The 18,387-nt window shown below is 42.3% G+C and overlaps 1 protein-coding gene across 1 annotated transcript in view; it reads right to left on the bottom strand.

Annotated features, from left to right (window-relative positions):
* LOC128656983 (gastrula zinc finger protein XlCGF66.1-like) overlaps window positions 1-18,387 on the bottom strand; it is a 44,331-nt gene that overhangs the window by 9,160 nt on the left and 16,784 nt on the right. Inside the window, exons 4-5 of the mRNA XM_053711193.1 lie at window positions 12,813-12,960; window positions 4,628-4,705 (exon numbers count right to left, since the gene is read on the bottom strand). Of these exons, the coding sequence (XP_053567168.1) occupies window positions 4,628-4,705; window positions 12,813-12,960 (226 nt within the window). The remainder of the gene's footprint in view (window positions 1-4,627; window positions 4,706-12,812; window positions 12,961-18,387) is intronic.

Below are 18,387 nucleotides of genomic sequence, written 5' to 3'. Positions count from 1 at the left end.
AACACAATTTTCAGAATAAAACGGCTAAATCAGGCAAAAGTCGGTATTTAGTGTGACTTTCCTTGGCATTAAAGGGACAGTCTACCATAGAATTGTTATTGTTTTAAAAGATAGATAATCCTTTATTACCCATTCCCCAGTTTTGCATAACCAACACAGTTATATTAATGTACTTTTTACCTCTGTGATTACCTTGTATCTAGGAACCTTCTTCCAGCCCCCTGATCACATGACTGTGACTGTTTATTTCCTATTGTCTTAAATTTAGCATTGTATTGTGCTAGATCTTAAATAACCCCCTGTGCCTGAACACAGTGTTATCTATACAGGGAGTGCAGAATTATTAGGCAAGTTGTATTTTTGAGGATTAATTTTATTATTGAATAACAACCATGTTCTCAATGAACCCAATAAACTCATTAATATCAAAGCTGAATAGTTTTGGAAGTAGTTTTTAGTTTGTTTTTAGTTATAGCTATTTTAGGGGGATATCTGTGTGTGCGCAGGTGACTATTACTGTGCATAATTATTAGGCAACTTAACAAAAAACAAATATATACCCATTTCAATTATTTATTTTTACCAGTGAAACCAATATAACATCTCAACATTCACAAATATACATTTCTGACATTCAAAAACAAAACAAAAGCAAATCAGTGACCAATATAGCCACCTTTCTTTGCAAGGACACTCAAAAGCCTGCCATCCATGGATTCTGTCAGTGTTTTGATCTGTTCACCATCAACATTGCGTGCAGCAGCAACCACAGCCTCCCAGACACTGTTCAGAGAGGTGTACTGTTTTCCCTCCTTGTAAATCTCACATTTGATGATGGACCACAGGTTCTCAATGGGGTTCAGATCAGGTGAACAAGGAGGCCATGTCATTAGATTTTCTTCTTTTATACCCTTTCTTGCCAGCCACGCTGTGGAGTACTTGGACGCGTGTGATGGAGCATTGTCCTGCATGAAAATCATGTTTTTCTTGAAGGATGCAGACTTCTTCCTGTACCACTGCTTGAAGAAAGTGTCTTCCAGAAACTGGCAGTAGGACTGGGAGTTGAGCTTGACTCCATCCTCAACCCGAAAAGGCCCCACAAGCTCATCTTTGATGATACCAGCCCAAACCAGTACTCCACCTCCACCTTGCTGGCGTCTGAGTCGGACTGGAGCTCTCTGCCCTTTACCAATCCAGCCACGGGCCCATCCATCTGGCCCATCAAGACTCACTCTCATTTCATCAGTCCATAAAACCTTAGAAAAATCAGTCTTGAGATATTTCTTGGCCCAGTCTTGACGTTTCAGCTTGTGTGTCTTGTTCAGTGGTGGTCGTCTTTCAGCCTTTCTTACCTTGGCCATGTCTCTGAGTATTGCACACCTTGTGCTTTTGGGCACTCCAGTGATGTTGCAGCTCTGAAATATGGCCAAACTGGTGGCAAGTGGCATCTTGGCAGCTGCACGCTTGACTTTTCTCAGTTCCTGGGCAGTTATTTTTGGCCTTGGTTTTTCCACATGCTTCTTGCGACCCTGTTGACTATTTTGAATGAAACGCTTGATTGTTCGATGATCACGCTTCAGAAGCTTTGCAATTTTAAGAGTGCTACATCCCTCTGCAAGATATCTCACTATTTTTTACTTTTCCGAGCCTGTCAAGTCCTTCTTTTGACCTATTTTGCCAAAGGAAAGGAAGTTGCCTAATAATTATGCACACCTGATATAGGGTGTCGATGTCATTAGACCACACCCCTTCTCATTACAGAGATGCACATCACCTAATATGCTTAATTGGTAGTAGGCTTTCGAGCCTATACAGCTTGGAGTAAGACAACATGCATAAAGAGGATGATGTGGTCAAAATACTAATTTGCCTAATAATTCTGCACTCCCTGTATGGCCCACGTGTACTTTCTGTCTCTTTGTGTTGAAAAGAGATTTAAAAAGCATCTGATAAGAGGCAGCCCTCAAAGGCTTAGACCTATGTTTAGTTTAAACTAAGAATACCAAGAGAAAAAAGCAAATTTGATGATAAAAGTAAATTGGAAAGTTGATTAAAATTAAACGTCCTATCTGAATAATGAAAGTTTAATTTATACTAGACTGTCCCTTTAAGCACATCTTGAACTATTTTAGGGAGACTGTCCTGAAGTTTTCTGAAGTAATCTTCTAGTATATTATACCAGGTTTATTTAAGCATTTCCCAGAGTTCTTCTTTAGATTTAGGTTGCCTTTTATTTCTTTCTCTGTCCAGGTGATCACATACTGCCTCTATAATATTCAGGTCTGGACTCTGTGGAGGCCAGTCCATGACTGTCAGTGTTTTATTAGCTGTTTTTCTATCCAAATATGATTTTACTGCATTGATTTTGACATGAAATAGTAGGACCAATACAGGTGTTAGCAATGACAATAATTAGGGTTCAAATCCATTTAGGTTTATGAGAGCCAGGTTACTGCTATTGCTCAAGTGTAAGGGGAAGCCACGCTAATTTTTTTTCAGTTTTTTTTAATAATGCATACAAATATCATGTATTTTCTATGTATTTTCCTGTATTCTAATAGAGATAAGAGACTGAGAAAATATACTGTATATATATATATATATATATATATATATATAATCAGAGAACAAGTGCCCTAGTGGCATGAAACACGCATAGTGTACTAGGAGGTCTTGGTTCCTCTCCTGTCCCTCTTTGTTTTTATTAGGGCTACTGCTCGCCTCTATGTTTTTAAATGTTTTCGAATAAAAGGATTGTTTTTACCTTTTGGAGTGCCGGGAATCCTTTTGTCTACATTTGATTGCTCACGTCTGAACAGGGACGTGTTCCCTACGTGCACCCTCACTGGCTGTTTGCCTACCATGTGATAGCGGAGAAGAACGCCATGGTCTGTTCGGCTGGAGCATCCTACCCTTTTCTCTGTGTGCTATATATATACATCCACCAGGGTGCTCTGTCAGAAGTAAACACAGTCCTGCAAAGAGACAGCACTCACTGGAGTTAAATGAAAACTTAGCTTTTATTGTAGAAATTCAGTAGAAAAAAGGTCTCATGATGTTTCGGTGCCTAACTGGCACCTTTATCAAATGGATCAGTCATTAATCAGGCAGATGGCATAGCCGTTTTTTACGGATGTCGGGCTATGCCATCTGCCTGATTAATGACTGATCCATTTGATAAAGGTGCCAGTTAGGCACCGAAACGTCATGGGACCTTTTTTCTACTGAATTTCTACAATAAAAGCTAAGTTTTAATTTAACTCCAGTGAGTGCTGTCTCTTTGCAGGACTATATATATATATATATATATATATATATATATATATATATATACACAAAACATGGAAGGGGACTGCACTCTCATACCGGACCAGGTACATATCCTATGACCCTGCAACATGCTCAGCCCTGGGTGCTCACGGGCACTCACAGGAAGCTGTGCTGTCCCCAGAGTCACAGGCAGTTAACCCCAGACAGGTCTGGGTGCAAGAACCATAGGGAAAATTACAAAACAAATTAAAACAACAAAAAGAGAAAGTCCAACACTCACTTACAAGCTCTCAGCTAAGATTTAAAAGCAAAAATGTAAAGGTTATTTACTGCATTTGGCCAAATGGGACAAGCCCAGGTACCACATCAAGGTCCTTTCCAATACCTGGGACCCTAAAACAGCCACACAATGCAAGCTCTCAAATCCAAACAAACTGGGAACAAGGGAAGGGTTCACAGGCTTATGTAATAACCCTAGACATATACAAAACACGGAAGGGGACTGCACTCTCATACCGGACCGGGTACACATCCCATGACCCTGCAACATGCTCAGCCCTGGGTGCTCACGGGCACTCACAGGAAGCTGTGCTGTCCCCAGAGTCACAGGCAGTTAACCCCAGACAGGTATGGGTGCAAGAACCATAGGGAAAATTACAAAACAAATCAATACAACACACAGAGAAAGTCCAGCACTCACTTACAAGCTCTCAGCTAAGATTTAAAAGCAAAAATGGAAAGGTTAGTTACCGCATTTGGCCAAATGGGACAAGCCCAGGTACCACATCAAGGTCCTCTTCCTGCGGTAACTAACCTTTCCATTTTTGCTTTTAAATCTTAGCTGAGAGCTTGTAAGTGAGTGCTGGACTTTCTCTGTGTGTTTTATATATATGTTGCTATGTTAAAGCCCTTAGTAGCCTGATAAATCATATCTTTGAGCCCTTATAAAACTTGTGATTGCTTTATCTTTTATTATGAGTGTAACTGTACTTTTCAATGTATTTTTTATGTGTTTTAGGCAACTTTTTATTCAAGCGCAACAGTTAACCAACGCTCTGAGGTTGCGAAAACCCGACATACATTATATTCAATAGCACTCAATCTAAAGTGTTAACTTTCAACTTATAATACGCGTGCTGCATCCGACGCATACAAACACCCGCGATAAACCAATTATCACTCGCGTGTAACAGTAAGCTCGCCACTCGCAATCTAGCTCTAAATATTTTCAGAATCTGAATTTTTAAAGAAGACTAAAAAAAGCTGCTTCTGTCATAGATCCCTCACCTGCAGTGATGTCTGATGGGTGAATATTCTGTAAGATTAAAAAAAGCTGCTTCTGTCATAGATCCCTCACCTGCAGTGATGTCTGTTGGGTGAATATTCTGTAAACGTTCTGCATGTGCTCCTGGGTATAGATTTTCATCACTGTGACCTGTTAGTTATAGCAGAGAATACAATAAATGTATTTAGCTAATTATGGAACACTTTTTTGTTGTATTTAAAAAAAGGAAAGCATCTTAAAATGTATTGCATAAAAAAAAAAATAAAAAAAAAATATAACCTTTTGCAGAATACACATATCATATATAATAAATGGCCAAGTATGTTTGTCAGATGCAGTCATGCACAGTAGAGACTGCACGTGACAAACATACCTGGCCGTTTGGATCCTGACACTCAGCACATAGCAAGGCTGAAGCGGAGTGTCAGGGGGCGTGGCCGACGGGAGCGTTGCGATGGGGGAGTGGCCGGGTGCGGTGAGGGGCGTGGCCGGGCGCAGTGAGGGGTGTGGCCGGGCGGGTGTCATCGTGATGAGGCATGGTCAGACGGGGTGTCGCGATGGGGGAGTGGCCAGAGAGGCAAAGGGTTGAAAAAGGCAAAGCCAGAGAGGGAGCAAGAGAGGGGGGGGAGAAGGGCCAAAGAGGGGGGGAGAGAGCCAAATAGAGGGGGGGAGGGAGCCAAATAGAGGGGGGAAATAGCCAAATAGAGGGGGAGAGAGCCAAAGGGGGGAGAGAGAGCCAAAGAGGGGGAAGAGAGAGAGAAAAAGAGGAAAGAGAACCAAAGAGGAGAGAGCAAAAGAGGAAAGAGAGCCAAAGAGGAGAGAGAGCAAAAGGGGAGAGAGAGCCAAATAGGGGGGGAGAGAGAGAGCCAAAGACGGGGGGAGAGAGCCAAAGTGGGGGGAGAGAACAAAAGAGGGGGCAGAGAGAGCAAAAGAAAGGGGAGAGAGAGCCAAAGAGGGGAGAGAGAGAGCAAAAGAGGGGATAGAGAGAGCAGAAGAGGGGAGAGAGAGCGCAAAGGAGAGGGGGAGAGAGCGCAAAAGAGAGGGGGGAGAGAAAGCAAAAGAGAGGGGGAGAGAGAGCAAAAGAGAGGGGGGAGAGATCAAGGGGTGGGACCGCTGTACTGCAAAAAATGGCACGTGTACACGGGCTTTAGTACTATCCTATATAATAAAAGGCCAAGTATGTTTGTCCGACACAGCTATACTCAGTAGAGACTGCCCAAGACAAACGTACCTGGCCTTATCCCCTTAACGACCAGTGCCACTAGAAGTAGCAAGATTGCCACTAGTGTTGCTTCGGTCTTGCAGAGGTACCGAAGCAGAGAGGGACACTTTGTGTCCCTCCCTCTCTACATCGGGCAGCGATGGTGCCGATCGTTGGTGGCTTGGGAGGGTTAGGAGGAAGGCAGGAGGGCGGCCCATCACTGGAGGTAGGTGGGAGTGGGTAGAACCACTGTGTTGCAGAAAGAAAAAATGTTGAGAGAAGCACGGAGGGGGAAGGTGGGAGGGGGGATAAGGGAGAGGGGATCTGAGTGGATGGGGGGGATCAGAGGGTAGGGAAAGGTTTTTGGAGGGAGGGGGGAGGAAGTTGGGCAGCTACATACCTGGCCTTAAAGGGACAGTAAACCTTAAAAATAATGTTATATAATTCTGCACATAGTGCAGAATTATATAACATTATATTAGCGCAAACATTATAAATCATAATTTCCCCTTTGAATTTTTTAAATAAACTGCTGTTTTACAGACCCGCTCTCTGTGATCTTCTGAGCGGGTCTGTTTTTTTCAAACAGCGCATCGGGCCAGCTGTATAGTCACAGCCCGGCCCGACCGCGCCATAGCACTAAGTGCAGCTCGCTCCTGCTGTCTGACAGAGCAGGAGCGAGCTGCACTTAGGTCTATGGCGCGGTCGGGCAGGGCTGTGACTATACAGCTGGCCAGATGCGCTGTTTGAAAAAAACAGACCCGCTCAGAAGATCACAGAGAGCGGGTCTGTAAAACAGCAGTTTTTTTTAAAAAATTCAAAGGGGAAATTATGACTTATAATGATTGCGCTAATATAATGTTATATAATTCTGCACTATGTGCAGAATTATATAACATTATTTTTAAGGTTTACTGTCACTTTAAGGATGAGTGTGTTGGTATATTTCTTTCCTAACACATTTTGGCCCGTGTACACGGGCTTTAACACTAGTAAATATAGAATTGCTTTAATATTTGTGACATTTTTCTGCCTCAAACGCCACTTTAATTTTTTTTAATTGTATTTATGTTGGGTAAAAACAGAATTTATGCTTACCTGATAAATTACTTTCTCCAACGGTGTGTCCGGTCCACGGCGTCATCCTTACTTGTGGGATATTCTCTTCCCCAACAGGAAATGGCAAAGAGTCCCAGCAAAGCTGGTCACATGATCCCTCCTAGGCTCCGCCCACCCCAGTCATTCGACCGACGGACAGGAGGAAATATATATAGGAGAAACCATATGAAACCGTGGTGACTGTAGTTAGAGAAAATAATTCATCAGACCTGATTAAAAAACCAGGGCGGGCCGTGGACCGGACACACCGTTGGAGAAAGTAATTTATCAGGTAAGCATAAATTCTGTTTTAGGACACGGATGAAGGGAGGGAGCAAATCAGGTCACCTAAACGGAAGGCACCACAGCTTGCAAAACCTTTCTCCCAAAAATAGCCTCCGAAGAAGCAAAAGTATCAAATTTGTAAAATTTGGCAAAAGTGTGCAGTGAAGACCAAGTCGCTGCCTTACATATCTGGTCAACAGAAGCCTCGTTCTTGAAGGCCCATGTGGAAGCCACAGCCCTAGTGGAGTGAGCTGTGATTCTTTCAGGAGGCTGCCGTCCGGCAGTCTCATAAGCCAAACGGATAATGCTTTTAAGCCAAAAGGAAAGAGAGGTAGAAGTCGCTTTTTGACCTCTCCTTTTACCAGAATAAACAACAAACAAGGAAGATGTTTGTCTGAAATCTTTAGTAGCCTCTAAATAGAACTTTAGAGCACGGACAACGTCCAAATTGTGTAACAAACGTTCCTTCTTTGAAACTGGATTCGGACACAAAGAAGGTACAACTATCTCCTGGTTAATATTTTTGTTAGAAACAACTTTAGGAAGAAAACCAGGCTTAGTACGCAAAACCACCTTATCTGCATGGAACACCAGATAAGGAGGAGAACACTGCAGAGCAGATAACTCTGAAACTCTTCTAGCAGAAGAAATTGCAACCAAAAACAAAACTTTCCAAGATAGTAACTTAATATCTACGGAATGTAAGGGTTCAAACGGAACCCCTTGAAGAACTAGATGTAGACTCCAGGGAGGAGTCAAAGGTCTGTAAACAGGCTTGATCCTAACCAGAGCCTGAACAAATGCTTGAACATCTGGCACAGCTGCCAGTCTTTTGTGTAGTAAGACAGATAAAGCAGAGATCTGTCCCTTTAGAGAACTTGCAGATAAACCTTTCTCCAAACCTTCTTGAAGAAAGGAGAGAATCTTAGGAATTTTTATCTTATTCCATGGGAATCCTTTGGATTCACACCAACAGATATATTTTTTCCATATTTTATGGTAAATTTTTCTAGTTACAGGTTTTCTGGCCTGAACCAGAGTATCTATCACCGAATCTGAAAACCCACGCTTTGATAGAATCAAGCGTTCAATCTCCAAGCCGTCAGTTGGAGGGAGACCAGATTTGGGTGTTCGAATGGACCTTGAACAAGAAGGTCCTGTCTCAAAGGTAGCTTCCATGGTGGAGCCGATGACATATTCACCAGGTCTGCATACCAAGTCCTGCGTGGCCACGCAGGAGCTATCAAGATCACCGAGGCCCTCTCCTGATTGATCCTGGCTACCAGCCTGGGAATGAGAGGAAACGGTGGGAATACGTAAGCTAGGTTGAAAGTCCAAGGTGCTACTAGTGCATCTACTAGAGTCGCCTTGGGATCCCTGGATCTGGACCCGTAGCAAGGAACCTTGAAGTTCTGACGAGACGCCATCAGATCCATGTCTGGAATGCCCCATAATTGAGTTATTTGGGCAAAGATTTCCGGATGGAGTTCCCACTCCCCCGGATGAAATTTCTGACGACTCAGAAAATCCGCTTCCCAATTTTCCACTCCTGGGATGTGGATCGCAGACAAGTGGCAGGAGTGATCCTCCGCCCATTGAATTATTTTGGTCACTTCTTTCATCGCCAGGGAACTCTTTGTTCCCCCTTGATGATTGATATAAGCAACAGTCGTCATGTTGTCTGATTGGAACCTTATGAATTTGGCCTTTGCTAGTTGAGGCCAAGCTCTGAGAGCATTGAATATCGCTCTCAGTTCCAGAATGTTTATCGGGAGAAGAGACTCTTCCCGAGACCATAGACCCTGAGTTTTCAGGGATTTCCAGACCGCACCCCAGCCCACTAGACTGGCGTCGGTCGTGACAATGACCCACTCTGGCCTGCGGAAGCTCATTCCCTGGGACAGATAGTCCAGGGTCAGCCACCAACGGAGTGAATCTCTGGTCTTTTGATCTACTTGAATCATTGGAGACAAGTCTGTATAATCCCCATTCCACTGTTTGAGCATGCACAGTTGTAATGGTCTTAGATGAATTCGTGCAAAAGGAGCTATGTCCATTGTTGCAACCATCAATCCTATTACTTCCATGCACTGCGCTATGGAAGGACGAGGAACAGAATGAAGTACTTGACAAGAGCTTAGAAGTTTTGATTTTCTGACCTCTGTCAGAAAAATCCTCATTTCTAAGGAATCTATTATTGTTCCCAAGAAGGGAACTCTTGTTGACGGGGACAGAGAACTCTTTTCTTTGTTCACCTTCCATCCGTGAGATGTGAGAAAGGCTAGAACGATGTCCGTATGAGCCTTTGCCTTTGACAGGGACGACGCTTGTATTAGAATGTCGTCCAAGTAAGGTACTACTGCAATGCCCCTTGGTCTTAGAACCGCTAGAAGGGACCCTAGCACCTTTGTGAAAATCCTTGGAGCAGTGGCTAATCCGAATGGAAGTGCCACAAACTGGTAATGCTTGTCCAGAAAAGCGAACCTTAGGAACTGATGATGTTCCTTGTGGATAGGAATATGTAGGTACGCATCCTTTAAATCCACGGTAGTCATAAATTGACTTTCCTGGATGGTGGGTAGGATCGTTCGAATAGTTTCCATTTTGAACGATGGTACCCTGAGAAATTTGTTTAGGATCTTCAGATCCAAAATTGGTCTGAACGTTCCCTCTTTTTTGGGAACTACGAACAGATTGGAATAAAATCCCATTCCTTGTTCCTTTATTGGAACTGGGTGTATCACTCCCATCTTTAACAGGTATTCTACACAATGTAAGAATGCCTGTCTCTTTATTTGGTTTGAGGATAAGTGAGACTTGTGGAACCTTCCCCTTGGGGGTAGTTCCTTGAATTCCAGGAGATAACCTTGAGAAACTATTTCTAGCGCCCAAGGATCCTGAACATCTCTTGCCCAAGCCTGAGCAAAGAGAGAGAGTCTGCCCCCCACCAGATCCGGTCCCGGATCGGGGGCTACTCCTTCATGCTGTTTTGTTAGCAGTGGCAGGCTTCTTGGCCTGCTTACCCTTGTTCCAGCCTTGCATTGGTTTCCAGGCTGGTTTGGCTTGTGAGGCATTACCCTCTTGCTTAGAGGATGCAGAATTAGAGGCTGGTCCATTTCTGCGAAAGGGACGAAAATTAGGCTTATTTTTAGCCTTAAAAGACCTATCCTGTGGAAGGGCGTGGCCCTTTCCCCCAGTGATGTCTGAAATAATCTCTTTCAAATCAGGTCCAAATAAAGTTTTACCTTTGAAAGGAATGTTAAGCAATTTTGTCTTGGATGACACATCCGCTGACCAAGACTTTAGCCAAAGCGCTCTGCGCGCCACGATAGCAAATCCTGAATTTTTCGCCGCTAATTTTGCTAATTGCAAAGCGGCATCTAAAATAAAAGAGTTAGCCAATTTAAGTGCGTGAACTCTGTCCATAACCTCCTCATATGGAGTTTCTCTACTGAGCGACTTTTCTAGTTCCTCGAACCAGAACCACGCTGCCGTAGTGACAGGAACAATGCATGAAATTGGTTGTAGAAGGTAGCCTTGCTGTACAAAAATCTTTTTAAGCAAACCCTCCAATTTTTTATCCATAGGATCTTTGAAAACACAACTATCTTCGATAGGAATAGTAGTGCGTTTGTTTAGAGTAGAAACTGCCCCCTCGACCTTGGGGACTGTCTGCCATAAGTCCTTTCTGGGGTCGACCATAGGAAATAATTTCTTAAATATAGGGGGAGGAACAAAAGGTATGCCGGGCTTTTCCCACTCTTTATTTACTATGTCCGCCACCCGCTTGGGTATAGGAAAAGCGTCGGGGGGCACCGGAACCTCTAGGAACCTGTCCATCTTGCAGAATTTCTCTGGAATGACCAAATTGTCACAATCATCCAGAGTAGATAATACCTCCTTAAGCAGTGCGCGGAGATGTTCTAATTTAAATTTAAATGTCACAACATCAGGTTCAGCTTGATGAGAAATTTTTCCTGAATCTGAAATTTCTCCCTCAGACAAAACCTCCCTCATGGCCCCTTCAGATTGGTGTGAGGGTATGACAGAACAATTATCATCAGCGTCCTCTTGCTCTTCAGTGTTTAAAACAGAGCAATCGCGCTTTCTCTGATAAGTAGGCATTTTGGATAAAAGATTTGCTATGGAGTTATCCATTACAGCCGTTAATTGTTGCATGGTAATAAGTATTGGCGCACTAGATGTACTAGGGGCCTCCTGCATGGGCAAAACTGGTGTAGACACAGTAGGAGATGATGTAGTATCATGTTTACTCCCCTCATTTGAGGAATCATCTTGGGCAATATCATTATTTGTGGCAGTACTGTCCTTACTTTGTTTGGACGCTATGGCACAATTATCACATAAATTTAAATGGGGAGACACATTGGCTTTCATACATATAGAACATAGCTTATCTGAAGGTACAGACATGTTAAACAGGCTTAAACTTGTCAACAAAGCACAAAAAACGTTTTAAAATAAAACCGTTACTGTCACTTTAAATTTCAAACAGAAAACACTTTATTACTGAATATGTGAAAAAGTATGAAGGAATTGTTCAAAAATTACCAAATTTTCACCACATTGTCTTAAAGCCTTAAAAGTATTGCACACCAAATTTCAGAGCTTTAACCCTTAAAAGAACCGGAGCCGTTTTTCAATTTAACCCCTATACAGTCCCAGATACAGTCTTTGCTAAGACCCAACCAAGCCCTGAGGGGAATACGATACCAAATGACGCCTTCTAAAAGCATTTTCAGAGATTCTTAGATCCTCACACATGCATCTGCATGCCCTGCTCTCAAAAAACAACTGCGCATTAATGGGAAAATGAGGCTCAGTCTATGACTAGAAAGGCCCCCTGACTGAAAAAGGTGTCCAATACAGTGCCTGCCGTTTTATAAACGTTCCCCAAGATTATAAATGTCAATTGTTAGCCCAAATTTGAATAATATGCACAAATAAAGCAATCGATTTAGCCCATAAAAATGTCTACCAGTTTTTTAGCCCATAATAAGCCCTTTATTCTGTTTGTTTTTGACTAAGAAAATGGCTTACCGGTCCCCATGAGGAGAAATGACAGCCTTCCAGCATTACACAGTCTTGTTAGAAATATGGCTAGTCATACCTTAAGCAGAAAAGTCTGCTAACTGTTTCCCCCAACTGAAGTTACTTCATCTCAACAGTCCTATGTGGAAACAGCAATCGATTTTAGTTACTGTCTGCTAAAATCATCTTCCTCTTACAAACAGAAATCTTCATCCTTTTCTGTTTCAGAGTAAATAGTACATACCAGCACTATTTTAAAATAACAAACACTTGATAGAAGAATAAAAACTACATTTAAACACCAAAAAACTCTTAACCATCTCCGTGGAGATGTTGCCTGTGCAACGGCAAAGAGAATGACTGGGGTGGGCGGAGCCTAGGAGGGATCATGTGACCAGCTTTGCTGGGACTCTTTGCCATTTCCTGTTGGGGAAGAGAATATCCCACAAGTAAGGATGACGCCGTGGACCGGACACACCAATGTTGGAGAAAATCTAGTTTATGATCAGACAGTTTATTAGTTCACACATGACAGATTTTCTGCTCCTTTACGCTCTGTCAGTCACGTCAGTAGTGTATGTGCATTTCCTGAGTGAGATATTTATTAGTACACAGTATTACCTGAGCTCTCATTTCCTGGGATCTCCATAGTCCTTAGTGCTTGGTGAGTCTCCATCATGACGTCCTTGTAAAGCTCCTTGTGTCCCTCTATATACTCCCACTCCTCCATAGAGAAATACACAGCAACATCATCACACTTTATAGGCACCTGAAACACACACAACTCATTCAGCACTGACACAGGGACTGGTTCTGTCACACACTTTTACTGACAGAGCCAGGATAATGTTATTTAGAACATGAAGAGACACAGACAGAAGGTACAAAATACACAAAGGGCCAGATGGGTCAGTAAATGGCATCACTGTGCCCTGACACTGGTATACTCTCACATTACCTAAGCAGTGCTCACCTCTCTAGTCAACTTGTGAATGCTGCTGTGAAGGGGGATAATATTACTGAGAACATAAGGAGACAGAGACAGAAGGCAGGAAGTACTGAGGACTAGATGATCAAAGCGAATTACTGTGCCCTGGCACTGTTATAATGTCACATTCACAAGAATGTATTATTATAGTTGGCATTGTGTTTAATAATAAAATATTTACAAGATCAGACAATCAGTCTGGTGCTAACACTCCTCAAATTATCAAATTTATACAAAATAAAAAAAAAAGGGAGGAATCAGAAAAAAGGAAAACTAGAAAAAAGGTTTAGTGCACACTCTCTTAGTTTAGCCCATAGTTTACATATATATATATATATATATATATATATATATATATATATATAGACACACACAAACATATATGTATATTCATTATTTGATTTTCCCTATTTTCCTCCAAATTTTTCTGTGTGTTTTCACTGCCCAGAAATGCTGGAATGCATTGGCAGATATACATGAGCTCCTCTAGTGATGCAGCAATCACTGTGTAGAATGTTACATGCCATCATTTATAGGACAGTGAAAAAAAACACAGGAAAAATTGGCGGATAATAGGGCAAATCAAATAATAAACGTACATTGCAAAGTGTGCAAGAACAGGGCTTATACCAACAGCTTACTGCCCATGATATCCGTGTGCAAGAATGGTCTAAGGTCAGGTATTGGACTAATGGAGTAATGTTACATTGTCTGTGCCACACTTTATTTAGCAATCATGCACACTGCTTGTGTATGAATGAGACCTTTGTATTGCCTGTGTGACATCACACATAGCCAGAGATGCTTAATACTGCCTCATGACATTACCTGGGGAAGTCGAGTCTGTTATGGCTGCAAGGGCTCGTACTGGGAATTGTGTGCTGACTTAATGTCCTATCCTCACTAATCTTCTCTGTGCACTCCACTTCAGCAACAGCAGACTTCTTGCTTGCGCCTTGCGGTCCTGCACTCTTACCTCCATATAAACTACATGTGCACCAAGCGCAGTAGCCCTCCAGCGCTTTCTAATTAAATTAGATTGGACGCCGCCACATGCATGCACAGTAGCCCCCGGCGCTAAAAGGGAAAGGAAAAGGGACAATAGGGTCAGATAAGGGGACTAAAATTAAGGAGCCAGACACAATTTTATTTTTGAAACAAAATCTTTTTATTGAGGTAGAACTTGAGTATACATAAGTGAAGGTTACAGAGTGGTTGCAAACAATATTATACGTCAGTCTGACAATGCATCTGGTAATGATAATAAGGGACACAAGTAGAAAGAAAAGGCATTCAATCATTCCCATAATGTTGGCTTAATGTATAGACATTCTGACTCTAAACATCACAGTAATATGTAAGTTCTCACAGAATTCTTCTTGCATAGCATATATGAGCTAAAAAATAAAACACTTATAGGCAGGCCAAAAAAGTGATGAAAAGTTGTACAACAACATGTAACCTCTATGGGGTGATTAGGAACTATTTTGTATTTATCATCTGTGAATGGCCGCATATGGTTGATGTTACTACATCATGGGTCAAGAAATACTCTATTGAGCTTCAAAAGTTATGCGCACTGTAGAGTGATTAGTTTGTGGTATAAAAGTATGGGTGTATAGGGGTGACTAGTGAACTGTTGTAGTGAGATGATGTAGGTAAGAGAGGGAAGGGAGTGGGGGGGGGGAGGGAAAAGAAGGGGAAGAGAGGAAAAAAAGGGAGGGGTGAAGGTGGAAGGTTGAGATGAGGACTGTAAGGGGGGGGCTCTGACAAATCTCAGGACTAAAGACGCCCAGTACTTTCATTCCAGGTACACTTCATCCCAGGGAGACCAGGTTTGAAAGTAGAAGTCTACTTTATCCAGAAGCCTATGCAGGTGTAACTTCATTCGTCTGATGTACTGTACTATGGAGATAACACTGGAAAATGGCGGTGGAGTTCCACATTTCCACACTCTGGCTATCGCTAGTTTAGCGGCCATGAATAGGTACATGGCCTTTTTGAGGCTGGGTCAATTTGGGCATGTTCATGTGGAGTAGGTAGGAAGCTGGGGTATTCTGATCTGCAACCGAGTGAGGACTGCGGATAATTCTGCCCATAGTGGCTCCCAATTCCCACCTCTTAAGGGGTAAGAGGTGGGAAGTAGGAGGGGAAGAGGGTCAGTGGTCTGTTAGGGGATATCCCTATACCTAACTACTTGTTTTATAGTGCAATGAGTATAAGAATGTATTCCTAAAAGGGATAATCAGCAGACAAAAGCTGCTTTTAAGTAAAGGATAGTATGTGGGGGCGGAGGTGGTAAAAAAAATATATGGCGGCTTCGTGAGAAGCCAACAGTTATAATGTTTAAGGTGTTGCGAAGAGCGGATAATAGTACCTTGGGGGGTGTTAATAGAAGGAGAGTGGGGGTGCCGTCCTAAGGAAGGTAGATACCCTCCCCGTGTATGTGTGGAATTTGTAAGAGTAGGGTAGTATGGTAGCTGCATGGTAAGTTACAGGAACCAATGGACATCAAGGTAATTTAGGACTAGGGGAGATAAGATGAGTAGGAGCTAGTGCTCGTATTATGGGGATGTATTTTAAGGGACATAGGTACCTAAGATGTAGAGAATACTGAGGGTGCGGTGTGTCGTATATCACATCCTAGAGTGAGTTGTCCAATGCGGCCATCTGGGGTACGTCAGCCTGGATATCCAGAAGAACAACTGGGAGTAAAAACTAACGAACCCCTAGGTCTATTACAGAAAATGAGTGTGGCAGGAGTGGCAGAAGGCCTCTTCCGGACTCCCTGGGGAGGTGATTGTATTGTGTATACAGAACTACAAGTCACTAATGTACAATACTGTGGGCTCTAGCTTCGGGCCGACAACTCATAACCCATAGCCGCTTAACATCTTCCAATAGGGAAGTTAACATACATAACCTTCAAATTACTATATACAAAAAGAAATAAGACCCTAGAGTTAAAGGGACACTGAACCCAAATTTTTTCTTTTGTAATTCAGAAACAGCATGCAGTTTTAAGCAACTTTCTAATTTACTCCTATAATCAATTTTTCTTCGTTCTCTTGCTATCATTATTTGAAAAAGAAGGCATCTAAGCTTTTTTTTGGTTTCAGTACTCTGGACAGCAGTTTTTTATTGGTGGATGAATTTATCCACCAATCAGCAAGGACAACCCAGGTTGTTCACCAAAAATGGTCCGGCATCTAAACTTACATTCTTGCATTTCAAATAAAGATACCAAGAGAATGAAGAAAATTTGATAATAGGAGTAAATTAGAAAGTTGCTTAAAATGTAATGCTCAATCTGAATCACGAAAGAAAAATTTTGGGTACAGTGTCCCTTTAATCGAAAACAGTGGATGCTATAAGGAATGGACCAAAACATGAACATACAATTCACAGAAATAAAGAGCATATAAAGCCTGTTTGTGGGCGGGAGTCAGCAAGAGAGCCAAAGGTGTATGAGGTCCATGAAGCTTACAGCAGACCATTGCATTTGGACGGGGTTAAGCTTTAATGATAGCAGGGATTTTTGTTGTCCAGGGGGCTGGAGGGAGGGTATTCGATACTTCTACCCGGATCTGAGTGGTGATATATTTGGCTGACCCTTAGCTAGAGTACTATAAACCTTATCATGCATTTAAGGAGATTTTTTCGCAGGGTTCCCAGGTTTAATATGGATGAAGGGTGGAAATGAGGTGAGGATGGGCCCAAAAAAAGGTTTTTATATGCAAACAATAATTACCAAATACCAGTAATAAAATCATTAAACCGTGAATATAATGAAACAATTTAATTAACATAGACTAGTAGACTTCTGAAACAAAATAACCCAGTTTCCCTAAGGAAGCCTATTAATAGGGTCATGGGTTTTGATGAGGAGTTAAGGTAATATTTGTATACCATTACGCGGATAGGGAAACACTATGCATGTTAAGGGCAGATAAGACCTATTATATAGGGTAGCTACAACGCTATCCGTAGGAGGGAGTAACCATGTAAAGCCTAGTGCGGGTATACCTGACCTAAAAAAAGTATCTAATAGAGGGTATTCGAGATAGAGGTCTAGCATTGTGTGACTAGTCGTCTATGTTAGTATACATCCTAAAAAAGCCAATGTCGAGACCTCTAGTAGTGAGACTAGGCTATGAGAGTAGCATGGGCGGCAATCATAAGTAAAATAAATAAACAATGATAGAGATAGATTAGCCAATGCGAGGGTATGTGAATTGTATCATCAACTGAGTAAACTCACGGTGATGAAACAATACAGTCTAGCAGTTAGTAGTGAGTATAGGAGACCTGTGCTTGGGGAAAGTGATAAGGTTGTTTGAAGGGGTGGGCAACTATGGAAGGTCTAATGATAGGATGTCATATTATGAAAGTTGCTACTAGGGGAATATGAAGCAGGAGACTAGAACTATGTAGTAGGCTGTCTGCCTTAGTAGGCTCTCTTTGAAGGCCCACGTCAAAATCTCTGATCATAAAACTGGGTTATCTAAGGTAATATGGGTGGTATTCATGAAGGAGACATATAAATAATGACAGATCTAAGTTAGCTAGTGGAGGGTGTGTGAATCACAAAAGTGACTTAATATATAACCTCACAGCCATGAAGGTATCACAGTCCATGCCTCTGGGAGGAGAGATTCCTGCTGGCGGGTCTCACTGTCCACTGGAGAGTCCATGATCAGTAATCCCCTCTAGACCGATATTCCTGTAGAGACCTGTAACAATACTACAACCCATGCATCCAGGAAACAGAGAATTAAAACATAAACAGTAAACAAAGAACATAAAACAAGAGAGACTATTAAGTAAAAGGATACGTATAGTCCCAAGTCCTTGTAGCATTCCCTATTGCGGGAAAGCATCATTATTTTAAGATTCCAATTGGTCAGACGTCTGAGGTTCAAGAGTCATCTCTAGTTTCTGGCCTGTCCTTCCGCTTGGGCTGTTGTTGGGGCCGTTTAGGTAGTGGTTGCCATTCTGGAGCTGCAGTGTTGAGTTGTCTGGAGCTGTCCATAGGTTTGTTATTTTGTTCGGGTGAATGAAACAGACCCATAGACTCAAGAAGTTTCATCCCCTGTTTCGGCGTGGAGATAATGTATGAGTGGTCATCATGCTGAAAGAAAATCTTCACTGGAAATCCCCACCTGTACTTAACGCTATTCTTTCGGAGAGATTGCGCGACCTGTTGAA

This window comes from Bombina bombina, chromosome 4 (genome assembly GCF_027579735.1).
Source record: "Bombina bombina isolate aBomBom1 chromosome 4, aBomBom1.pri, whole genome shotgun sequence".
NCBI classification, from domain to species: Eukaryota; Metazoa; Chordata; class Amphibia; order Anura; family Bombinatoridae; genus Bombina; species Bombina bombina.
Note: the sequence above shows the minus strand (reverse complement) of the source record. Positions and strands in the feature narration are given on the sequence as shown.